The sequence below is a fragment of the Chanodichthys erythropterus genome, chromosome 19 (genome assembly GCF_024489055.1).
Source record: "Chanodichthys erythropterus isolate Z2021 chromosome 19, ASM2448905v1, whole genome shotgun sequence".
Classification (NCBI taxonomy): Eukaryota; Metazoa; Chordata; class Actinopteri; order Cypriniformes; family Xenocyprididae; genus Chanodichthys; species Chanodichthys erythropterus.
This window is the reverse complement of record NC_090239.1, coordinates 28,779,463-28,806,266: the sequence shown is the minus strand read 5'-3', so window position 1 is coordinate 28,806,266 and position 26,804 is coordinate 28,779,463. Positions and strand designations below refer to the sequence as shown.

Below are 26,804 nucleotides of genomic sequence, written 5' to 3'. Positions count from 1 at the left end.
CAATAACTGAACATTCAGCAACATAAACAGACTTTTATCGTATCCGATGATTATACGTTTTTTCTTTTTTTTTTTTTTTCCTACCCGGAAGTGTTTACAATTAAGGCGAGCCAGCCATTCATCGTTATTAGAAAATGTTTCCATGTTAGACTTCACTTTATCCCCATAATATTATCATATTCCCGAAAAGGTACCCAGTGTGGTCGTTTAACGAAAAAGAAGAGAAAAGAACTCGACTTATTACGTGACGTTTCAGCTCGCTGTGCGTCGTGACATCACCCGCAGCGTGTCTCTCGGGGACGCGCGTCAGCTTGTGCGGGGCGGAAACAAACAGCGAAGCTTTCGCAGAACTGTGAGTTCCCGTGCGATATGACTAACTCCGCCAGAATATCGTGTCGATCTTTGTACCCTGCTCGTTCCGTATCTACCATCTCATACCAATTACCGCGGGAGGAGTGTAAACATCTCTGAAGTCAGGAAGTGGGATGTGGCCCAGGTGAAAAGCTCGTTATATGGTTGCGAGCGTGGGCGCCGTGACTGATGGCACGCGATCGCTCACACACATCAGGATGACGCGTCGAGGGTGTGCGATCAATATGAGATTTTGTGTGTAGACAGTTTAGAGAAATAAAGAGCCATTGCAGTGAAGTCTTCGGTCTCGGCATCATAATGGACTCTTCTGTGGCGGTGGGGAGGCTGGAGCTCGCGCGTCCGTTAATGACCCGCGGCTCGTGTTTACCGGAGGGCGCGCAGAGCGCTCACCTGAACGGCTGCGTGCCGCTCTCTCATCAGGTGGCCGGACACAAGTATGGCGTTGATAAAGTGGGTCAGTACACATTTGATGTAATTCCTTTTTTTATTTGAACCTTGTTTCTGTTATTTGAAATTGACCTGATATTGTACACTGGAGACCGGAGCTGGTTGTCACAATTTTTACCTAAGTCCATATTTCTCAGGGTCAGTTTCTGTATTTGCACATACCTTAAAGTATTATTTGTATAAAGCTGTTGAACAAATTATTACCTTTATTACCCAGGAAACAAGATACAGTTGACCTTTTGTGACAACATGCTGTCACACTATATGGGGTAAGTTGTCACAATGGGAACTTGTCATTAAACAGTCTTTCGTGTGATTTGCAGTTAAAATTAAACTGTAAAATAATTGAGGCACAAAATCATAAATGAAAATGCAAAAATGTAATAAAGACAAAATTAAAAATAAATGTTACGTTATGCATTAAACATTTACATATTTAATGTATCGTTTAAAATGTATTAACAAAATGTATAAAATTCCCATTAAAAAAAAAAAACAATTATGCCAATTTGAATATGATGTGAATTTATGGAAAATAATACATTACTTTTGACATATTGTTGACCTTTCTCTGAAATTATGGTTTAATTTGTACTTTAATTTACCCAACAGTTATTCATATATTACAAAAACAAAGTGATATTGAGCTTTTAGTACTGATGAATTTAACTTATAAATTAATTGTAATTAAGGCATTTTTCCACTTTGGGAGTTTGAAACCATCATATAAAAGCACTGCTAAAAGGAAAGCAATCATTTGTGTATTTTTTATTTTTTATATATATACATTTGACACCAAATCTTATAGTTACTGACATACAGCCTATGTGACAACTAACCCTGGTCTCATATTAGTAATATTTTCAAATATGCTTTTCCTGATGTAACTACAGATTTATTAAAAAAAGGCTTTGTTTGTATCTGTATAGACACTGCTGACTCAGTTGGATTTGTCTCATGACACGCTAATATGTTGATGACATGCAAAAAACCTCTACATGTATGACCCATATAGTGAGTCATTTGTAGCACAGTTTGAAACAGAATTTGGCCAATGCAGTGATACACAGCAAAGATTTGCATTTGTGTCCACTATAGTTCTTTATTTTTGCACCTCGCGAAGCGTGTCAAGCACTTCTTCAAAATTTTATTTCAAAATTTTTTTTTTGCATAAGAATCTATACTAAATTGTAACGTTTGTTAAAAAAAATGCATTACTTTATTTTCATTAAATACTGTCTGCACACAATTATTTATTTTATTAAAATAATATAGCAATTATTTATGTATAATTTTAATAAAATAAATCAATAGATCACCATGATTGATTAAAATAGTGTGTGTGTGTGTATATATATATATATTTATATATTTTATATATAGTATAGTATTTATTATATTATAATTAGATGTGTGTGTGTTAGTAATTTATCTATTTTAATTAAATAAATCATTGTGATCTATTGATTCATACTTTATGTATTATTTTAATTAAATTGTGTGCAGACACTATTTTAATGAAAATTAAGTATTTCACTAATGCAAAAAAATGTAAAAATATGTTATTTATATAATATATTGTGGTAATTTCTGCTTATTTTGATAAAACAATCATTGTGCTTGGACAGGAATTTTTTTTTATTACTGTATTTTTATTTTTACTTCATTATTTATTTACTTAACTCAGTCCTTATGAACAATTTTCCATCATAAATGTACAGTTTTACATTTTTATGAATGAGAATAATCATTCAAGGTTATAAAATTGAAAAACTAAAAATTTAAACAATTCAGATGCATTACAGTGGTGAGAATAAGGGGGGAAATGTGCATAATTGTCATCAACATATTGTTCCAATGCAAAAAAGATATTCATAATAGTCATGAAACAAGCTTAATTTTATTTATTATGCAAAATATAGCAATTTATTACTTTCTTTAGGGTAAAATCAATAGTGTGTAAATATATACATTAGATGTACTGAATGTCGCAAATCACTTTGCATAATAGAGACGTATAGTATTAATTTAAATAAAGGCCTTGGTAATAAATTCCCCCTGGTTGATCACATGTTTGACATCAATAATTTATTCTTGTCATGTTTGCTTTTGTTTACCATTGATGTGAATAGCTTTTAAAATGGCTATTTTTAAAGAGGGGGAGCCTGACCTAAATCCAGAGCTTCACCGTCTATGACCGTAATCTCTAAGCCCTGTCAACCTAGTTCTCAGCAGCATAGAGGCCAGGCTGTGATGTCATTTACACTCGCTGCTATCATCATCCCATCATATAAGCTTCAAAAGGACCCAGTATGCACAGTCTCTCACTTAAACAGCTCTGAATGAACAAATGTGTATTTCTTTTTGAATGTTAGCATGTGCTTATTGGTATGGCCTGTGCAGTGCGATCATAATAACTGTAATGATTGAGCTGTTTTTCAATCATAGGTATCTTGCAACATCCTGATGGTACGGTCCTGAAACAGCTGCAGCCTCCTCCAAGAGGACCCAGAGAGATGCAGTTCTACGGCATGGTGAGTGTTACAGGAATGTTCTGGGTTCAAGATTGGTTAAGATCTGGCAAAAGCATCTGTGACACGCTGTTAATTGCCACAATCGTTTTGACTAGTCCTTTACATTATAAAAAAACAAGTAAATTGCACCTGGATAATAAATGTGCTCCGATTGATCGGGCACCAATCGTTATAGCTTTATATAGTTTGATCGGTGGTCTCTATTAAGGCCAATCAGATGACGCAAAACACAGAAGGCAATTTTTCTATGTGCAGCTAAAATTGCTTCGCTGTGTTCACCGGTCTGGCAGTTCACCCAGGCGTCTGAAAAGGACAATAAATTTGCAACGTCTTTACAGAGAGCTGAGACATTGCATCGACAGCAACCCTACAGCAATGACAGCAAGAAACTAGGGCTGTGATATTTTAGTGCATTTCTTTCCTTCCAAATTGGCTAGATCAGTGATTGTCGTAAAATACAGTCTACTGTTGCTAAACTGCAGAACGTGCTCGATTTATAAAAAAAAATTATTAACACTGCATTAACCCTTAAAAGAGATACCGTTCATGTTCCCCAAGGGGCTTTCTGTGCATGTGCGAGTGGAACACGGACAAGCACAATGAACTTTGAGCCTCGGGTTCACTGTTAAAAGAAATATGAAATATGTAAAAATGTGTGGTTTGGTGAGTATTCACTTAAACACCATATGTTATCTTAAGTGAACATAAACAGTTGGGAAATAACCTGCATATGTAACGGTATATTGCATTTGTCCTTAAAGTGATATCAGCCTAATATTCCTGCTGCCATCTGTGTCATTAAAGGGTTAGCTCACCCAAAAATGAAAAAAAATGTAATTTATTACTCACCCTCATGTCGTCAAAAAAGTATTCTTGTTGCTTTATAATATTAAGATAGAACCACTGAAATCACATGAAGTGTTTCAAATATGTTTTTAGTACCTTTATGGACCTTGAGAGTTTGAATGGCTTTGCTCTCAATAGAGGCCTCACTGAGCCATCGGGTTTCATCAAAAATATCTTAATTTGTGTTCCAAAGACGAACAAAGGTCTTACGGGTGTGGAACGATATGAGGATGAGTAATAAATGACATTATTTTCATCTTTGGGTGAACTAACCCTTTAAAGTTCAAACAATAAAAGACAAAGAAAGTCACTCATTGGTCTTTAGTAGATTTAGTAGTATTCATCTAGATTTAATTTATACAGTGAAGACTATGCAGTGTTGTTTTACACATACAGACTGTTCTGTTTTTTTGTTTTTTTTGTTTTTCTCACAGAAATGCTATATTTGTTAAGCTGTTCTTAATCACCTCTAAGAGAGTGAATGGAATATGTTGCACATGTTGCTTGCCAATAAACAAAGAGTTGTGAATTCATGATACTTTCTCATCACTTAATTTCTTTTTACTTTAAAATACATTGTTGTTAAAAATACTATTATTTATTTTGGTGATCAGTATTATTGATCGTATCGGCTGATACTGCTTCGGTAATAACCCAGGGTCCTGTCAAATATAAAGTTATATATCCTGTATCCTAATATGCTGTATTTCATCAAATGTGCATGGATACCAGAAAGGCACAGATTACGTAGAGGAAAATTCACCCACAGAAATTACTTTTGTAAAGGCCTGTTTGCGCCAAGGACGATAACTATAACCATGAAATTTTAGTTATTGCTCTAACTCTAAATACCTTGATGTGCCTTAAGCAAGATCAAAGAATGAACTGGTGTAGGGCTGGGTTGAAAATAATGATTTCTCAATTTGAGTCAATTCTCATTTTTATGAACCGATATTAATTCTTAAATCCCAAGAATCGATCTATAAGTCTATTCTAAAAGTAAAATGATTATCATTAAAGTTTAACTGTACCAATTGAGATATATATATATATATATAATATAATATAATATATATTAATATAATGATTAAGTGGTGGAAATAACAGATGATTGGCACAGAACTATAACAAAACTGACATTTACAATTACATACCCACCACAGGTGTGCAAACTCAAAATACCTGTTACATACCTCACTTTAAATATTGTGTACATTTTTGTGTGGGTGGGTTTCAGGGATGTTTAGATAACTAGAAAAGTATTCACATTCACTTTTAATTTTTATTTTTTTTAGCTTTTAAATTGAGATCTATATGCTTCAGTTTATTATATTATATTATATCTACAAGTCTAATAAATAATTGATCTCAAAAGAGGAATTCATGAGAATGAATAAACATTTAATGTTGATGGTTTAATGCTGTCTGTAGTCAGGATATATATAAAAAGGTGCTTCATTTAGTAACTTCTGAATTAACTGATTGCTTTCGAAAATATGATTTATGATTTATCACTAAGTTGCATCAAGGGTCAAATCAAATATAAATAGCACATTAAAGTTAAAAGTTAGAACTTCATGAAATAACCACTTTTTGTGTGTATGCTGTACAGGTCTGGTATAAAAAATGTTTTTGATCAGGTGGCCAAAATGTCTGCCCAATAGAGAGATCTGGTGACAAGTGATCAGTACTAAACAAACGTGTAAATGGGGTTCAAAATGATTCATTATCTAATCACTGAAATAGGGAGCATAGCCAAAAACACGTTACATCATTGTATTTGTAGTGCAAACACTAATGCGTTGTGGACAACAGTGAAGGGCCTCCTACTCCCCTGTTGTTCTAGGGATTTAAACTTTATTTGTATTGCCAATCATGTGGCTTTTAAAAAAAGCAACCATACAATCTGAAAATGTGTACGTATATATGGCAGAAATGGTGTGATGATTTATTTTATTTCTTTTATTTGCTATTTCTTATGTTTGTTGTATCAAGGTAGAGGTAGGTGCAAGTCATGTATCCATTCTAATACTATTGAAATTTCACAGTGTGATTCTGTTTTTTTTTTATTTTTTTTTTTACTCTAGGTGTATGCCGATGACCACTGCGACCCCTGTCTTGTAGACCTCCAAGCGCACCTTCCCAAGTACTATGGCACGTGGTCCTCGCCAGACGCTCCCACAGGTACACAGATGGGTGCATGGAGCGATCAGGAAATTGGTCGATATACAGCATGAGTTTAGAAAGCATATCTGCTCGCTCTCTTCCACAGACCTGTACCTCAAGTTGGAGGATGTGACGCGCAGGTTTCAGAAGCCGTGCATCATGGATGTGAAGATCGGCCAGAGGAGCTATGATCCCTTCGCTTCACAGGAGAAACGGGAACAGCAAATCAGGAAATACCCATTGATGGAGGAGATTGGCTTCTTGGTTCTGGGGATGAGGGTATGTTTTCTTCTTTAAAATGTTGGTTTTATTGATCATCTCGGATTATCTTCTAATGAATAAGTGAATTAAACTGCCCCTATTATGTTATATTAAAGGCTCCTAATTTTGTTTTGGAGCTCTCCTACAATAGGTGTTTATTATGGGTTAAACGGATCGTAGTTGATCTGATTCGTACGTACCAGACCCCACAGTTTGTACACACGTGATTCACAGATTAATTGCAACGATTAACCATCATGGAGTGAAAGTTTATCAGTTGCACATGCTTTGTCTTGCCAATTTACACATTCAAGCGATTTTAAACCATTTCAGTGCAAGAAGAGGCAAAAGAGAACTCAATTTGGTACTTGCATGCTGTTATCTGTGCACACAGAGGTGTGTTTCAGACAGCACGCAAACACCAAATTGATTTCTCTTTTGCATCTCCTTGCACTTGAACAGACACATATAAACAAAATTGTCAAAATACCCGTCTCGGCAAGTTTTCTCATAAACACAGTTGGGTATGTATTAAGTGAACGTAAACAATTGAGAAAGAGATCATTCACTCATCTATACGATCTTACAATTATACTCGATATACTGTTATTACTCTCATTAAAAAAATACAATTTCTTGTATTACATATCAGACATTAAAAGCCAGTTTAGAATTAGAATTATTATTGTATGATTATTATCGATTAGTTGTGGCAACTCTAATTGTATTTATACCTAGTCATGCAGATATAAGGGGCTTTTTTTGGTGTGAGAATGTTGCAAGGTCCAAAGTAGGTCTATTTTTGAATTTAAGGTGTTATCTGCTGTCACATTCACGTCATGGAACTTGTGAATTGTGTGGGGGGTTGTGTTTGCTGTGTAATATTAAGCAGAACCGCTGGGGTTGAAGTGTCAGAATGGCTTTGCATTCTGACTCACCTAACAAGTTCAGAGGTGGTTGTTCCACTCTCTACCAGCTCTTTTGAATCAACTTTACTTCCTGTGTAAAACCCAAACACTGCTGTCCTTAAAGAGATAGCCCTTGTCTTTTTGCATGAGAAATGAGGATAACACAAGAAAGTAACATATATATATATATATGTGTATGTATGTATTATATAATATAAAATGTATTGGGGGGTTGGTGGGAGCAATAGTTTACTTATCATTAATTGACTTATTTACTTGTTTATTTAATTATTTACTTACTATGCCAGCAGCCATATCACCCTGTAGCAGTACTTGGATGGGAGACCTCCTGGGAAAACTAGGTTGCTGCTGGAAGGGGTGTTAGTGAGGCCAGCAGGGGGTGCTCACCCTGTGGTCTGTGTGGGTCCTGACAAAAAGCACAGTCCTTCGGATGAGACGTTAAACCGAGGTCCTGACTCTCTGTGGTCATTAAAAATCCCAGGATGTTCTTCGAAAAAAGAGTAGGGGTGTAACCCTGGCATCCTGGTCAAATTTGCCCATTGCCCTCTGTCCATTATCATGGCCACCTAAAGATCCCCATATACTAGTTGGCTTCATCACTCTGTCTCCTCTCCACCAATAAGCTGGTGTGTGGTGGGCGTTCTGGCGCAATATGGCTGCCGTCAAATCCAGATGGATGCTACAAAATTGGTGGTGGTTGAGGAGATTCCCCCGTTTCCATGTAAAGTGCTTTGAGTCCTATATAAATGTAACAAATTATTATTATTAATTAATATTATTATTACTTTGTTTTATTTTTGTGGGAAATTAGATCTTTTTTTTCTGTCATTTTGGTTTAGGTTTAGGGGGGGACGCTAGGTACTAGTCCCTATCAATATTTTGAGATGACAAATTTGTCCCCACCAATATTTAGCAAGCTCCTTTGAACTGCTTTTTGGATCGATTCTAATGGCCAGGACGACGAAAGTATAAGAAACGCCGTAATTTGGCGGCGGGGTATCTGACAGGCTACACGCGCGGGCCGGGACTACTTTTGTGCTTGCACTAGCAGCGAGCGGGTGGTGTGTGTGTATGTTGACGACGCGTTACCAGGGCTGTCTCTCTGCCACATACAAAGGCCAGAGTAAAAACATTTTAATATTCCGGTGTTTTGCCCCTTTTTGTACTTTGTAGATGCCACCCAAGAAGAAGAAAGGGGACATACGAAGCTTTTTCATAAAGCAGAGTCAGAGTGTAAGTAGGCAAAATAACTAGCTAGCCACACAAATAAACTAGCAGTAGTGACTGACCAGGCTTTCAAATGCAGATTCTACTGTGGAAAATATTATTAACTGGTAATAGTATGCGTTACCCAGGATGATAGAATGCTACGTTAGCAAGTAACTGAATGTCAACTTAGAATCGGTGGATCTGAAAAGGTTATTATAAAAAGGTTATTATATTTATTTATTTAGATTTGTTTCCTTGTGGCAGAGTTTTTGTTAGTATTAAATACTAGTGTACATAATTATTTTTGTTAATAAAACGTTTGGTTGTGCAGCATTACAGTCTCAGGTTTTTATTTTTATTTTTTGAGAGTGCATTTTTGAGATTATACAGTTACACTAGCTCTTTAGGGACAGTATGGATGGTATATCAGGGTCAGGAATCCTGACTCAGGATACAATATAATGAGATGAAGTAGATTCACTTCTGTATTGTGATATTCTGTATTGCCAACAGTCGTGGGGGATGGGGGGTGTGTCCCCACCAAAGCTGAGACCAAACCTACGCCCATGATTTTGAGAGCAAAGATGGAGTTGGTGATGAAGAAAAATATCACGTCACGTATAAATATTTCACCCAAAAGGCGAGCCCGTGGATATAACACGTGCAATTTGCAAACTTTGCATTGAAGTAATGCCAGTGAAGGAGTCTCAAACCAGTCAATTCAAGTGAAAGCAAAAACTGACTGAGCTTTTGGCATCTGATGCTGCACTGCGCATTAATTATCTCAGACACGACGAGAATAGACCTTACAGAGTGCTCGACTCTTGCATTGTCAGTACAAGAGCTTGACCAAAAAATTATGCACCTCTTGATGTAAGTAAATGTGATATTATTTACATCAATAAGTCAAGATCTTATATTAACAATGCAAGAGTCAAGCACTCTGTAAAGTCTACTCCAGCATATTCCAAAGACTTTCAATGAATTAAAGGCCTGGACTCTGAGGTGCCAATTCATGTGTGATTATTATTCTTAATGATCCCTCCCAACCATTCTTTCTCATTTTGAGCCTGATTATCTTGACATTGTCATCCTGGAATATGGCCATGATCCTCCTACAGAGATCAGAGATCCATCGTCCTACATGGTTGTTACACACTCCATCAATTAGGGTTAAAAGAACTGTATAAACATAACAAAGACTTCTTTTGGTCAGGCAATGTGTGTATATATACAGCCATTTCAGCTGATGATGAGCTTTGGTAAGGCCAGTGCCTAAGCCTCGTGTTTTTAGAGGTTTTAATTAATGGTCAGCAGCTTTAGAGTGGGCCGAAGGGGATGAAAGCTCAGTGGTAAAGCCACAACGTTGTGTGCACTGGAGTCACACATTTACTGAGCTCTGGACACAGCAGGCAATAGCAGCACTGCCATCAACACTGCTGGAGTGAAGTGTTCAGATAGCTCAGGAGGGACATTTGGTCTGTATAATCATGGGAAATGGGGAAAAACGGAGCATGCAAAGACACACAAAAAGTGGACCTAGAATTTACTGCAATAGTGGTTGAAGCAATCATAAATCCTCTGTAAACTGGTGAACTTTGATCACCTCAACTACTGAAAATATGCATAATGTTGTGTAAACTGTTAATCGACCTCAAAAATGGAATCCACACGTCAAACACCTTGGCATATTTAAGAAACGCCTGTGTTCATAATTTCTTTGTATGACAGCCTGGCCAGAAATTATGTTGGCACAATTTAGCATGTTTCATTGCAATATCACAAATAAAACAATTGACTCCAAGCACAATTTATCCCTATAAAAATTAGGTTTTTACAGTTCTTAAAGATGTGTATATATGAAATAATATTATTTGTCAGCTCTTATTCATTAGCATTTAGAGCCATGCACATGTGCTTGTATCTGTATCTTCTGCACTGGACTGTTTTGTATCCATGTTCTGTAAATACTCTTTGTGGATCAGAACGAGGTCTCTGCACCAGCTGTCTTGCGTAACACATCCTGTTCATAAAGCTTGATTGTTTAGTCACATGTTTTCTTGGCAGTACATGTATATGAATAAATCTTGGAAATAAGACAAATTCCAGAGCTGTAATTTCTCAAAACTTGGTTGACGCAGATTGTGACAACTCTTCCCATTTTTTGTGTTATTGTGTAGAATGACCACAGTGAGTGGACTAATGGGATAAAAAGGAGGGGAGCCATTCTAGGGGCCAATAGGGCCCATTACAAACAAAAAGAAGTAAACTCCAAATCCTGTTCTTTGTACAAGTAGTTTTAATATATTCATCTATGGACTGCATCTTTTTTTAAAATTTGATCCTCTGCGGCACGTTCTAAATCTGAACGGATGAGAGAAATTCATGCAGTGAGTGAGTCATATTGTCAGGAAAGAAATGAAAATCTGTTCACCATAAAAGAGGAAAAAGGGCCGACAGCCGTTTAGAAGGAGAATGTTTAACCAAATAATTTTCAAAGGAAGGTGAGTGTACTAACAAGTCATATTAACCATAACAGAGAGAGAATGGTGCCTCACTGGTCTGGAAAATTATGTCTGTATTTACCACATCAATGTTACACTGTTACAGGAAACCCTTGTTCAAAATTAAACAGAAAAGGCTGGTTAAAAACGGTCCACGGGCTGTTTTCCACAGAATTTGTCATTAAGTGAATATAAAGAAGGAAATTTTTACCAATTTTAAAATACATAAATTTATAAAATGATCAATATTTAAAGGGTTAGTTCACACCAAAATGAAAATGATGTAATTAATTACTCACCCTCATGTCATTCCACACCCGTAAGACTCATTCTTCTTCAGAAGACAAATTAAGACATTTGATGACGGAATGCTGTCAGATTTCCTCCCATTGACTGCCTTTACCACTTTGATGCTTCAAAAACGTCATAAATAGATCGTAAAACTAATCCATATGAATCGAGTGGTTTAGTCCACATTTTTTTGAAGAGAATCGATCGCTTCTTATGACAAACAGACTTTAACTCTCAGGTAAACATTGATCAGTGAAGCTCAACCAAAGCTGCTACACACTCGAGAACAAACCTCAAACGCTTGAGCTTCCGGATTATTCACTACCGATTAAAAAGTTTGGAGTCATTAAGGTTTGTTAAGTCTCTTATGCTTACAAAGGCTGCATTTATTTGATCTACAAAAAAAACAGTAAAAATTAATATTGTTAAATATTACAATCTAACCCTATTTCAAAATGTAATGTATTCCTTTGATGCAAAGCTGACTTTTCAGCATCATTACTCCAGTCTTCAGTGTCACATGATCCTTCAGAAATCATTCTAATATGATGATTTGCTGCTCAAGAAACATTTCTTATTATTATCAATGTTGAAAACGGTTGTGCTGCTTAATATTTTTGTGGAACCCCATAACTACCATTCAAAAATTTGGAATTTCCATTTCAAATAAAGGCTGTTCTTTAGAACTTTCTGTTCATCAAAGAATCCTGATAAAATTTAACCGTTTACACACAATTATTAAACCCCAAAAACAGTTTTCAACATTGAAAGAAATGTAATATTTCTGTAGTAATAGAGAGAGAGAGATGGGGGGGGGGGGATATGTTTGGTTATCTGTGCCATCAGACAGGATGAGCTTATCACACTGTAGCCTCTCCCAGCATCCTCTGGGTCTTTCGCTTCTCTCTTGAGAAACATGGGTGGAGACCTCTAAACTCTTTATCAGCTTATGATGGATGAGGTTTACTCAACACCCCTTTTACTTATGCAGAGCCATGTCATTTTTAATTATCTTAGAGAAAATGTAGTCAGAGAACAGGCTTAATATGTGCTGCCTTTCTTAATTTTTTTTTTTTTTTTTTACATAGCTTTAAACATGCAATGTAAAACTTTCCTGATCACATGCTAAAGCTAGGTAAGATGCGTCAGTGCATTGCCACTAAATAAATATTTAAATAAATCTTTACAATACATCTTTATAAGTGACTTTATAATAAATGTCTCTAGTATACAATCAATCCATTATTTGTTATTATAATACAATAAATGTCAGAGTAGATTTTCTACATGGTGGGTAGAATGGGTTTTATATCAAAGCAAATGTATCCAGATTTAAGTAACCATGTCAGTGGTTAGGCATGAAATATTAAAGCATTTTTACAAAAATGGTAACTATTGGGTACAGCGTGTCAACTACAGATCTTAAGCTTTGTATATATACGAATACCATTACATTGGCCTGGGGGTCAAATGTCTGAAAAATCTGCCAAATTGTTGGCCACAAACCCACCTTTTAAAGAAAATGCTCATCACACAGCCACCTTTTAAGAAGCTTCATCAGCTTCACATAGATGGAGAAACAAAGAGGATGCAACATGCCACAATTAACTGAAACTAATCGGCCAATCACATGTCAGCAACTCAATGCAATTAGGCATGTAGACCTGCTAAAGTTCAAAGTGAGAATCAGAATGGGGAAGAAAGGTGGTTTAAGTGACTTTGAATGTGGCATGGTTGTTGCTGCCAGACGGACTGGTCTGAGTATTTTAGAAACTGCTGACCTACTGGGATTTCCATGCACAACCATCTTTACAGTTTACAGAGGATGGTTCAAAAACAGAAAATATCCAGTGAGTGACAGTTCTGTGGTTGAAAAAACCTTGTTGATGTCAGTGGAGAATGACCAGACTGGATCAAGCCGATAGAAAGGCATCATTAACTAAAATAACCACTCGTTACAACCAGGTCTGCAGACGAGCATCTCTGAATGCATAAAGGCTGATTTATACTTCTGCATCGAGTGTACGCCGTAGCTACGGCGTAGACTGTTTGTACCACGCATAGCCTACGGCGTAGCCTGTCTTGCACCTCTTCAAAAATGTAGCAACGCTGCAATTCTACTCGGACCGCAAGCTCTGTGATTGGTCTGCTAGGACCCCTCCCTCAGGTCAAAAAACTGGCGCGGCGCAATAGGAGAAGAGCGACCGTTTTCAACTTCCATAGGAATGAACAAACGATCTGTTTCAGGGGACACATGCAGTCAAACTGCAACAAAAGTCGTTACGTATTTGCCACTTCTCTGCCGTTTCTAGTTGTAAGCTTCTCTGAGAATGTACATGACAAGCTACTTGTTCTTTGGCTTTTGCCTTGATACTCAACATGACCGCGGACACCGCCTACTAGTCTGCATGCACGTCGACGCGGACAACGACGCAAAAGTATAAATGAAAACAGACGCATGGCCTACAAGTGCAGAGGCTCCGGCGTAGGTCCAATGCAGAAGTATAAATCAGCCTTAACACGTCAAACGTTGAACAGGAAACTGAGGCTACAATTCGCACAGGCGCACCAAAATTGGACAATTGAAGGTTGGTCTGATGAGTCTCGATTTCTGCTGTGACATTCAGATGGCAGGGTCAGTTTGGCGTAAACAACATGATGGAACCATCCTGCCTTGTATCAACGGTTCAGGCTTGTTAGTGGTGTAATGATGTGAGGGATATTTTCTTGGCACACTTTGGGCCACTTGGTATCAATTGAGCATTGTTTACACGCTACAGCCTACTTGAGTATTGTTGCTGACCATGTCTATCCCTTTATGACTACTATAGTGTACCCATCTTCTGATAGCTACTTCCAGCAGGATAACGTGCCATGTCACAAAGCTCATCTCAAACTGGTTTCTTGAACATGACAATGAGTTCACTATATTTGTTCTTATTATTTATTTGCAATGTGAATCCTTTGTATTCCCAATTGATTGATCTTGACATGACACAGCCAACCCCTATGAGTCAAATTTAAATTGCTTTAAATTTCTGCATCCTGAAATATAATTTATCTTGTTTGTTTTACCTCTTTCATTTCTCCTGGCTTAAAGGGCAGCTTAAGTTAAAAAAATAAATAAATAAAAAAGTAGCACAGTCCAATAGTTTAAGGAAAATTATTGGTTGACCTTTACTATGTTTAAAAAAAAAAAAAAAAGAATTTTGAAGTCTTCAGGATGGGAGTTGTCTAAAATTGTGCATAAAAAGGGCAGTGAGGTCCAGTTTCTTGGTGAAATATTGATGGGGAGCAGACGGTATGTAAATTCTCAGTCTCAATCCGTCCCAGGGGTTCAGCTCTCTGCCAGCCCGTACGGAAAAACAGATGGATGAATAGAGCCGATCTACATAACCACCAAGCAAACAGAACCATTACTCATAATTGCACTGTTGATTTGGATGATATAGAAAGCAACTTAATGCCCCTCTCAGAATAACCCCAAATTACAGAGTAGGATATTACACTGGCTCCTTCATCACTCTTTCCAGAAGTTCAACTTGAATTTCAATTCCTCACTGGAGCTTATTCAATCAGTGGGGTGACTGTAATGACCTCACGTTTCCTCTAGAGGGAGAGCAAGACCTATGAAGAGACTATTCATATATACCTCCAGTTAAAATGTTTCTTTCTGTGTTTTTGTCTATTTAGGTGTATAAAGTTGGTTCAGACAGCTTTGACGCCTATGACCAGCATTATGGAAGAGGTCTCGTGAAGGACACAATCAAGGAAGGTAAGTTCACCACTATAACCTAAAACGACATATGTTTCTGTTGTGTTTAAGAAGAACAAGTTTCATTTACTCTTAAAGACCCCTTGAAATGCCTTGACAAGCAGAGTGCTATTTTTTTTAAATGGCACATAACCAGACGTTTACTTTGTGAACCATAATTTGCTGCTTGTTGTATTTGTTGGAACAACAAATTAGCAATTTTTGCCAAATTGATTAAAAATTAATCAATTAAAAATTGATTAAAAAATGTCTAATGCAAAAAAAAATTAATTTAAAAAAAGTATTTCTGTGGCTCAAACAGTAGAGTATAATTCCCAGGGAATGCTTAAAGGTGCCGTAGAATGAAAAATTGAATTTACCTTGGCATAGTTGAATAACAAGAGTTCAATACATGGAAATGACACACAGTGAGTTTCAAACTCCATTGTTTCCTCCTCCTTGTGTAAATCTCATTTGTATAAAAGACCTCCGAAGAACAGGTGAATCTCAACATAACACCGACTGTTACGCAACAGTCAGGATCATTAATATGTACGCCCCCAATATTCGCATATGCCAGCCCATGTTCAAGGCATTACACAAGCCAGAATTAAGGCCCTCGTTCTTCGTTTAGGGGTAAAACGAAGTTTGAAATGCATGGCCAGCGATATACTGTAATCGAACATCTGACGCCGCCCACACTGCTGAGAGCGAAGGTTACATGAATATGTAAATATGTTCTGTGTACTTTCTTCTCAGTAATAAAATAAACACAACAAAAATGAGAAAACAGCAAGCATTTATTATAGAAAGCATAACAGCATGGGTATGTTAGCATGAGCTCTGCAAATTAGCACTCCAGTCACGTCACGTTTTCATATAGCACTTTATTCAATAGATTGCTTAAAATCAAGCAGCTTTACAGTGTCAAACATGAAAAACAGTGTTAGTGCCTCATTTTTTTTTTTTTTTTTTACAAGCACAACTTCATTTTGTATTATAAAACGGCTATCCAGAGTGTTTTCACCCGCGGAGATCTTGCCTCAACGAACTCAAACACACAAAATGAACCAGAGACGAGTTCCACGCGAGTGAAGGCAGAGTCTCAGCGCACCTCCTATTATGTTACTGTCACTGACCAATGGTAGTACGAGGTGTTTTGCAGCTGGAGCGAACTTTTCCTGAAAGTTCACTTTGGCAAGCCATTTCGAACTTCCAAAAGAACACAAAACGAACTTCGTTTTGGTCTGAATTTGTTCAAAATGACGTCACATCAGTTCATTCTTCGATTTCGTTTGAAGTATACCGGGGCCTTTAACGTCTGGATCTGTGCACAGCTGAATCATCAGACTAGGTAAGCAAGCAAGGACAATAGGAAAAATGGCAGATGGAGCAATAACTGACATGATCCATGATAACATGATATTTTTAGTGATATTTGTAAATTCTTTCTAAATGTTTCGTTAGTATGTTGCTAATGTACTGTTAAATGTGGTTAAAGTTACCATCAATTATTACTGTATTCGCGGAGACAAGAGCCATCATTATTTTCGTTATTAAACACTTGCAGTCTGTATAATGCATAAACACAACTTCATTCTTTATAAATCTCTCCAACAGTGTAGCATTAGCCATTAGCCACAGAGCACTATCAAACTCATTCACAATCAAATGTAAACATCCAAATAAACACTATACTCACATGATCCGATGCATGCATGCTGTATGCATGACGAACAGTTTGTAAAAATCCATTTGAGGGTTGTATTAGCTGTGTGAACTTTGTTTATGCACTGTATTATAGTCGAGAGCTCGGGGGACAGGGAGCGTAAGGATTTAAAGGGGCCGTGCACTAAATCAGTGCATAGTTAATGATGCCCCAAAATAGGCAGTTAAAAAAATTAATCTATAAAAAAAATCTATGGGGTATTTTGAGCTGAAACTTCAGACACATTCAGGGGACACCTTAGACTTACATTACATCTTGTGAAAGAACGTTCTTCGGCACCTTTAAACATAATAAAAATGTGTAACTTGAATGCAATGCAAGTCGCTTTGGATAAAAGTGAAAATGCATACATTTATAATATAAAGTAGGAAATAACAATATACAGTAGGAAATCTTGTTAAAAATTAATAAGGCATGCTTTCAAAGTAAATGGAAAAGTAAAGCACAAGGAAATGTAATATTGTTTTTTATATGTACCAGTATGATTGGTAAAGGACAGTAGTAGTGATGCATCGAAATGAACACTTTACTGAAACAATGAAACTAAAGTTTTAATTTAGCTGAAACTGAAAATAAAGTTTATTCAATAATGAGTCAGTCAAATTTATTCAATAATCAACACTCAAACTGAGTTGTGTAATGGCACCAATACTTAAAGTGGGGGTATCACACACAGTTTCTGCCAATCTCTTGTTAAACTTAAGTACCTAAAGAGTAGTATATCATCCTTCATATCGTCACAGTCTTTAGTTTTATCGTATTTATAAAAGATACATACGCTGGTCCGAGTCTTTCCGACAACAGCCAAGCACCTGGAGGCATGTCGTTTGAGCGGAGATAGTGACGAGCTGTCACGAGCATGCGCAGCTTTTGTCTAGAGATTGCCTGCAAGCTATCAATGGTCAGCTAAATTTAAACACAATACATCATCGCATTATCCATGGATAACTTTTGAATCACTATAATGAATATAGTGTATAGTGAAAGATGAATAATGAGTTTATGAATTCACTATGTCCGTATTGTTTACATTATATGCACTTAGGCGCCGATTGCCAACAAAACAGACATTTGATGCAGTTTTACTCACCACCTGTGGTTCCGACTCACGACAGGGATCATTATCGCTGTGAATTTCAATTTCTTTCAATTTCAAATGATCTGTAAATCCAGCGTAGAACTTGTTTATGAAACCATAAACGCCGATCCTGAGGGCTCGAGCAGCCACAGAAAACACTGGATATTCTCCATTCATTTTAACCAATAAAAAAGTGATTAAAATTATTAGTTTCTATGGTTATTTTAATAACAAATATCAAGTGCGCATCAATGTAATGATTGAGCACAAATCTCCACTGGGTTCTTTGGGAAGCAAGGTTATCTTTCCCTCACAACCAAAAACACACTTCTTTAGTGACATTGTTGATTTCGTGGTCTAAAAACAAAGTGACAAATCTTTCTTGAGCAAGTTCTGTGGAGTACTGCTGATGACTTCCGTAAAGCCGAACGAAGTGCATTGATGGGCGTGCTCTTGCTCTCTCGCTCTGGTTGACGTGTGCACATGCGCTCTTCCGGGAGAAGTGCCCTTATGAGGAATTCCAACCATTCTGATGTCACACAGGCACATACTTGAAAAAAAGACCCCGAAGTTCGTGAGGATTTGGAAGAGTGTTTTTGCTACAGGAATACTCCGTCATACGCCCAACTCGTGTTTTGATACTTTGACCATGTTTAGCATGAGAATCCAACTCTTTAAGTGTGTAAATAAGTCAGAATACATGAAATGGCATTATTTCTTTTAAACATTTAAATGGTGGCTGAAAAAACTTGTTTTCATGACGGATTAATTGTCCCACTTGATATTAAAGGGTTACCCAAAAATGAAATTTCTGTCATAAAGTACTCACCCTCATGTTGTCCCAAACCCGCAAGACCTTTGTTTGTCTTCAGAACACAAATTAAGATATTTTTGATTAAATCCGAGGGTACCTGATCCACACATATGTAACACCTGTACGATATCTGTCTTAGTCAACCAGAATGCTTTTAGCCTGCTGAACTGTGCATGTAAATCACGTATCTGCTCCAGCCGGTCTAAGAAAGACGGGCACTTTGGCACTTTTGTGGTGTGAGGTTAAACGGAGAACCCCATTTCCCAGCTCTGTAGACTTCAAAGGAGTCCCTCGTGTGGCTACATTCCAGAACAGCCTAAACCCAATACGCACACACAGAGACACACACACAAACATGCTTAGAGATTGTATGTACAGTTATTCTCAAAATATGACTGTGCCAAAATGTACGCGTCGTGTATGTCAAGTGCATGTATGTATCCCTAGTGTTTAAACTTAGTTTAAATGACTGTAGTTGGGTTCATTTTCATGTTAAACGATAGTATTAGAGTATAAAATGTATCTTCCTTAAATGCTTTTGGCCACCTGGCAAGTTTGGTTTCGTTGTAAAGCTCTCTTTATGCCTTATTCAACAATGTATGTCACATTACTGTAAAATGCATTGTTCTGTTTTTAATGGTACTGTGAAGAAAGTACAATCCGATCTGATACCTCATAAATTATGTAAATCAAGCCACAAGACAAAGAAAAGTTTTGCCTGCCAGGATTTCCCACACAACTATTGGCTGTTTCACCCAAGGAGGCGTGTTGGCTTGTTTTTCCTTAAAAGACAACAACACGCAAATTTTCCTTTGTCTCTCGATTGTCCCTGAATTGTCCATCGCCCTCTCGTGCACGGACGTCTCAGGCGACCACGCTTCCATCACACGCTCATCTTCTTTCGGGACCACCATCTCCGGCGAAACGAACTTTCAAGTCCTCAGTTCAAATCTTCCCCCGGAAACGGAGGAAGCAAACGAACTGCAGCAGCACTGAACCGAAACTCAGCACGCAAATTAATGCAAGTAGCGTTTCTCAATCTTAGATGCGATACATCTAATACGACTTAATGAAACTGATTTCTGTGCTGGCTCTCAAGGACTGTTAGTAAGTTTTGCTATTTGTCTTCTCTCTTTCCCTTTCTTTCACTTCTGTATATACGTATATTCCCTGTGTATATTTAGCCGTATAACCTTTCTATTATCAATTTCATATATTAAATACATTATATTCCTGCTCGATTGTTCTGCCGCTCATTCAGAAAAGTCCCTTTTACGTTCGGTCCGGCACCATTGCTTTACGCTTTGATGCTATAATAGGAGTTTATTCTCGTGGCCAGAGAATAACATTCCTTTTATAATAGTCTGCGAGAAAACTAACAGTTTGCCGGACAAACTTGGATAGTTTCTCTAAACAACTATTAAACTAGAACTGATCATATATGTAATGGATTATAATTTGTTAATTAATTCACAATATATGTGCATAATTCCCTCTTGGGTTGATATATGTATCATAATTAATCATAAGGTTTTATGATTTTTTTTATTCATATATTTCACCCATAAATTGAATAAATACTTGTAATATCGCTAGAGATTACACATAGGCAGCAACGACATTCCTTTTGCTTTTAGCCCTGATGAAGGCCTTTGTTTTGTTTTTGCGCACAAAAAGTATTATCGTCGCTTTATAATATTAAGGTTGAACAACTGCAGTCACATCACCGGTTTTAACAATGTCTTTAATACCTTTCTGGACCTCAAAAGGTGCAATGTCGTTGCTGCCTACGTGTGAATCAGATACCCTCGAATTTCATCAAAAATATCTTAATTTGTGTTCCGAAGACAAACGAAGGTCTTGCGGGTTTGGGATGACGTTAGGATAAGTACTTAATGACAGAAATTTCATTTTTGTGTGAACTAACCATTTAAGTGTCTTTAACCACTATGTACTAATATTTAAATAAATCACTTGATATATAATGCATTTATTGTGTACATAAATGTTTTTACAGTGTACTTTTTACTTAAGTACTTATATTAAAAATACCTGCATGTAATTATAGCTGCAGTTACTTATTACACTGTTGACCTTTCCTTTACCCCTTAACCCACCATTAAACCTAACCATACCATAATACCTGTCCCTGGAAGCAAAAGTGTTTTGCAACACAACATGAACACAATAAGTACATTCTACCTAACAGTTTATTTTTTTTCTTTAGATGAAAGTACATTGTAGTTAAAGACACCTAATATAAAGTGTGACTGAATAATTGAAACATACATTAATAAATAAATAGACAACAGGTTAAGTAAAAATATAACAACTATGTAATATAGTGCATCTGTTTAGCAAAATGATCCTATCTATAGTTTTTCTTTCTAGCTAACTAATGAATATTAAATGGATTTTCTGAGGTAAATGTAATGTTGTGTGACATTAGCTTCATTTACATGGACCCTAATAATCCGATTGTAATCAAACTAGTAACACAATTGGGGAAAAAAGCCACATATAACCATGTCAGTCAGAACAAATTGGCGACATCCAATTTAAATTTCAGTCGGATTGTAAGAGGTGGTTTAAACCTTTTGCAGTCTTTCAGTAGTACATGTAAACACTTGAAAGTTCTGTCTACATGCAATAGCGTCATAATATATGACGTACAGAACTTGCTGCTGTCGTTGAATAGAATGTAATAAATGACTAAATTTCTCTTTCCACTCATCGTCTGTGCAGTGGAGCAGGACAACATTGTCCCACCAGTCCTTGTTTCGGACTGTTATCTGCAGATGCCTTGTTTTGGGTGTGGGAAGTGGCGTTTTTGCTGCTTGATAAATATAAGCATTATGGTACACAACAAAGAACTCTGTATATTTGCGCAGTATGCGCACATCAAAAAGATGACGTTTTTTGCAGCTCGGATATATTTGGAGCTTGTGACACAAATGCACACATCAACCCAATCACTTAATTTAGCATTCATGTAAACACCATGTTCAGATTCATCAGTCGGAATGATTTAATTCTGATTGAAACAAAAGGTGTCCATGTAAATGTTGCTGGTGTTTGCAAGCTGTTTTATTGAGGTCTTCACCACGATTGTAACATTCATTGAGATGCCAGTTCAGATTTGTCTTGAAATACCAGCAGGTAAGATTGAAATAGTTTCAGCATTTGACGACATCTGTGGTTCTGTTTCCTAACTGACTGGAAGATTTGAGTAATTCAGTTACAAACCAGATCCTCTCCATGCTGCAGGTTTATCCAAGTTCTTCTACAACGGTGATATTCTCCGCAATGACGCCATCACTGCCAGCATCGTCAAAGTCCAGAAGATCCTTCAGTGGTTTGAGGGCCAGAGTCGGTTCAACTTTTATGCAAGCTCTCTGCTCTTTGTGTATGAGGGCGTCTGTGAGCCCAGCCTCGGTTCTCAGACCATACGAGAGAGCCAGATCGCACCCGAGGCCTGTGAACAGAACAACAACATCAATCAGAGCCTCTCCACCATGTACTCCCTGCACAAGAAAGGCTGCGTCCGGAGCCACTACCAATCCAAACAGGACAACGGCGTGTGGAGCTCCTCACAGCAGCCCAACGGCAACCGCAGCCTGGCAAGACTGGAAGAGGACAGGAAGGAAATGAAGAGCGAAGCAGGACAGGAAGCAGTCAGTGACGTGGAGGTAAAGATGATCGACTTTGCACATGTCTTCCCTAGTGACGTTCCCGACCAGGGTTACATCTACGGACTGAAGAACTTACTGAAGGTCCTACATCAGATTCTGGAAGAGTGATGGAGTGGTGGTTGTTGCTGCCTGAAGGTATGAATTTTGTAGCCACTTTCACGTCCGTCTACTCGCCTCTCTCTAATCTGCACTACCTACACCATCAGTGGAGTAACATGTTTGTAATCCTTCGTCTAATGTATGTGCTTTAGTCTTTTAAAAGCTTTGTACAGTTTGTACAAGCGTATCTTACTCTTACTCAGGTAAATGAATCTATAATGCTTGTATATTTATCCTGGCAAATGAAATTCAAACACTCTCATCATATTATGTCTCAGTTAATACATTAGTTCCTGATTCCAGAGCCATTACAGGATTTCTTTTTTCTTTTTATCCTTTTATTTTTTTTTAATCAATGTAAATGAAAATAGAAATTTGATGAGTGAGGATGTAGGGAAATATTTAACATTTATTTCGCATATGCTGCCAATATGTCCCTGCCTGTTTCAGACCTGTTGAATTGTGAATTTTATCTCATTTTTTTATTTTATTTTTTTTATGTGATTTGAAAAGAATTAAACCTTTTATAAGTGTATGCATGTTCTGTGATTACTGATGCAATATGACTAAAACAACAATGACAGTAATGAAGATTTTTTTTTTTTCTCCATTGTATGCCCTTGTGGTTTGTCTACATCGAATGCCAAAGTTTCCACCGATGAAGTGAACTTGAATTGTGATTTAATAATACAGTCTTTCTCTGATTACTAACCAATTTACTTGAGGGGTGTCCGGGTATTTCATTAGGGTGTTTGTACAGATTTATTTGGTGACTACATAGGACATGATAGGAACTTACATAGAATGACTTGAAGTTGGTCATAAAAAAAGCCATTTAATGTGACTCAATATGATAGGAAAAAAAAAAGAGAAAACCCTCAATTCATTTGACTTTTCTTTTGTATTTGATATTTTTTTTTTTTTTTTTTTTGTCTTTTTACATTTATGATCTGACTTGTATGGAAGCTTGTTTCCACCAACAAATAAAAAATAAAGGTAATCGCATGACTTTTTTTCCTGCAATTGCGAGTTTACATCTTACAATTCTGACTTTTTTTCTCAGTTGCGGGTATTCTCAGATCTGCGTGATGATTGCAATTGTGAGTTATAATGTCAGAATTGCAGTATATAAACTCGCAGTTGCGAGAAAAAGTCAGAATTGCAAGAATTTTTTATATCTCACAATTCTATAATTACACTGACTTTTTTCTCACAATTGTGAGTTTATATCCCACAATTCTGGCTTTATAACTCACAATTGCAAGTTTACATCACGCAGATCTGAGAAAACCCACAACTCTGGAAAAAAAAAAAAAAAAGTCAGAATTGTTAGAGACACGCAATTGTGAGGGGAAAAAAAGTCAGTGTAATTATAGAAAAAATTCAGAATTGTGAGAAGTTTTTTTTTTTATGGTGAAAACAAGCTTCCGTAGATTTGTCAGTAGCCATTTAAATGTTTCTTGCATTTGCGGTTTACATGTTTATTAGCAGTACATACTAACTTGTGTTTTTTTTATTTTTATTAATTAACCAAGGACTATACAGGGTTCCCACAGTCATAAAAAAAAAAAAACTTGCAAATATCAGGATTTAAATTGATTCACGGGCCTGAAAAAAAGAACATGAGGGTTTTTTTAATGCATAGAAAATTTGATTGGCTAGAAATGACTTGATTTGAGTATTCCGCATCGACTGAAAAGTCATAGAAAAATCATGGAAATTCATTGGTCAGTGGTGTGGGAACCCTGTCTATTGCATGTTTTAATAAAAATGGTCTTATGCTTGCATGTATAACAATCTTTAATTTACATCTCAATATGTTTAGCTCAAGACGTCTGGAAATGGTTCTTTTTTTTAATTTAACATGGATCTATTTTGTTATGTGTGTTATTTGTGTAATATGTTTTATTAGCTCGGTTGTGATGGATGTCGAAAGACCACCGCTCCTATAACGTAGCACAGCAAGTGTACGAAACATTCTTGTTCACATGCACCTTTAAAATGGCACAACATGGGAAACATTTGTTTTCCGTTTGTACCCATAAAGACAAAAAGTGCATGAATAGCATAGCTCCGAAGTCTTTGGGCAAAGTTAAAAATTGCCTTTTGTGCCTATAAAAAGTCTTTTTGCAGCTCCTAGTGTATTATAAGAAAGTCTTTAAAGGTGCAGTAAGCGATTTCTGAGAAACGCTGTTGATATTTGAAGTCGCCAAAACAAACACGCTCCTACCCAAAACGATCACACCCCTAACATGATAGCTCTGCCCCCAAATTCACGAACACACTATGGCTGCGTTCCACTCCACTTTTAGACACACATTCGCGAACTTCCCTAAGCACTTCCCTTCAGGGGAATCCCTGCCGCCATTCTGAAGTGCGTTCCACTTCGTGAAGTGGACGAGGGAAGTTTATATGAACAGACCCTCACTCAGTCAAAATCAAGTCTACTTCATATGTTGACTTCAGGCAGCTCCATATACCACAATGAAACATGACTGTGACATCACCGCATATCACGTTTAATTTACCCCACCACAAACAACTCTGAGATGTATAATATATATTATTATTATTATTATTTTTATTTATTTATTTTTTTTTAATATTTAAAACAACCCAAACACACCTATATGCATATAGAATGCTGAATTAAACAATTTAAGGGGAAAAAAATTATAATAATAAATCAACTCCATAGAAGGATTCCTAGTGATCAAGCCCTTTGCAAAGGTTGCGCCAGTAGTGGACACTCATGCAATGATGGATGTACGTCATTGCAGGTAAGCAACGACGTACATCCGAGTCAACGAGACTGAGGGAGGGACATAAACGAACTTGAACGCAGCCTATGCAGCACAGGCACCTCCCCCCCATTGAGTGTATATGCCCCTGACTGCTGATTGGCTACAAGTGTGTTGTGCTGCTCAGTCCGATCCACTTTCAACAGCGCTTCTTAGAAATCGCTTACTGCACCTTTTAAAGGTTTTAAGTAGACCTCACAAAAATTCAAGAACTGCAAGTGGTCTAAACAAGCTTTGGAGTACTAGATTGCTCTCCATTATAGTATGCTTTTGCTCACAAATAAATGAACTGATGTCATGTTTACAATATACCTTTATGGTTATCTGGACAAAGAGACATTTGTTATATAGCCGTACATGCATAACTCAATAATTAATGTCCATTAATCATTTAATCTTATGCACTGAAAGTGAAAATACTATATGTACATTTCATGCTTTGGTTAATCTGTCATTTGATTTCTTTTCTGATTGTTTTATTATTATTTCTTTAATAATATTATATAGCACCTGATTGGTAACTACTGTATGGTGGTGCTTAAAGCACTTTAGTGAGCATTTGGTGAGACTGGATATTTCCCTGTGGTATGGATCGATCAATCTTATTTAAGGGCATAAAACTGTTGAATCTCAACAAACGGACAAATGAAGTCTGAACACTCACATAAACGTTTGTACACTGGCTAGATCTTTTGTTCGGTGGAACAGCAGGAATATTTCCATGGCATTCATTTTCTCATGCAGTCTCTGTGGTGTCCTTACGCTTATTGTTCAATATGCTGAAATATACGGGCCTGGTTCAGTGATGTCTCAGTATACGTCCATTTTTGAAAACCTGTCTTAAGATTTGTATCGAGCTAAACTTAGGGATTAATACAGAAAGACAGAATTCAGCAAATAAAAACTACCACTCAAATGTCATTACATTCAGATGGTTTCCAAATGAATAATGTATTCTAAATGTCAGCCATGGTTTCCTGGGTAGAATCATAGCTCTGTCCTGAAATGAACTGTTTTTATAGTGATTTTTCATGAAAATAGAATAAAGTTGTTGTAATGGGCAATCTTCATGGAAAAGAGAACTAATCAAAATGGATCAATGAACATACTGACCTGTATAGTGTGTAGTTTTTGGAGATATAATGTCTATCCAACCCTGATCTAATTGTTCTCTTAACAAATTACCACTTTTGAATATTGAAATATGAACTTAATATTTACTTGGATGATATTGTGTGTATATTTGGCAAATTTTCATTAATAAAATCTGCATTTAAT

The 26,804-nt window shown here is 36.8% G+C and overlaps 1 protein-coding gene across 4 annotated transcripts; it reads left to right on the top strand.

Annotated features, from left to right (window-relative positions):
- The first annotated feature begins 301 nt into the window (after positions 1–301).
- ipmkb (inositol polyphosphate multikinase b) lies at positions 302–26,804 on the top strand. Of its 4 annotated transcripts, none has more exons than XM_067370087.1 (7): positions 302–826; positions 3,268–3,353; positions 6,287–6,383; positions 6,472–6,644; positions 15,253–15,334; positions 22,202–22,761; positions 23,375–26,804. In XM_067370087.1, the coding sequence occupies exons 1-6, from the start codon at positions 670–672 to the stop codon at positions 22,732–22,734; spliced, it is 1,128 nt and encodes a 375-aa protein (XP_067226188.1). In that variant the 5' UTR covers positions 302–669; the 3' UTR covers positions 22,735–22,761; positions 23,375–26,804. The 4 variants fall into 4 exon arrangements, with proteins under 4 accessions (XP_067226188.1, XP_067226187.1, XP_067226189.1 ...); XM_067370088.1 differs by adding an exon at positions 1,037–1,088 and having other exon boundaries at positions 697–826; positions 22,202–26,804; XM_067370086.1 differs by having other exon boundaries at positions 305–826; positions 22,202–26,804.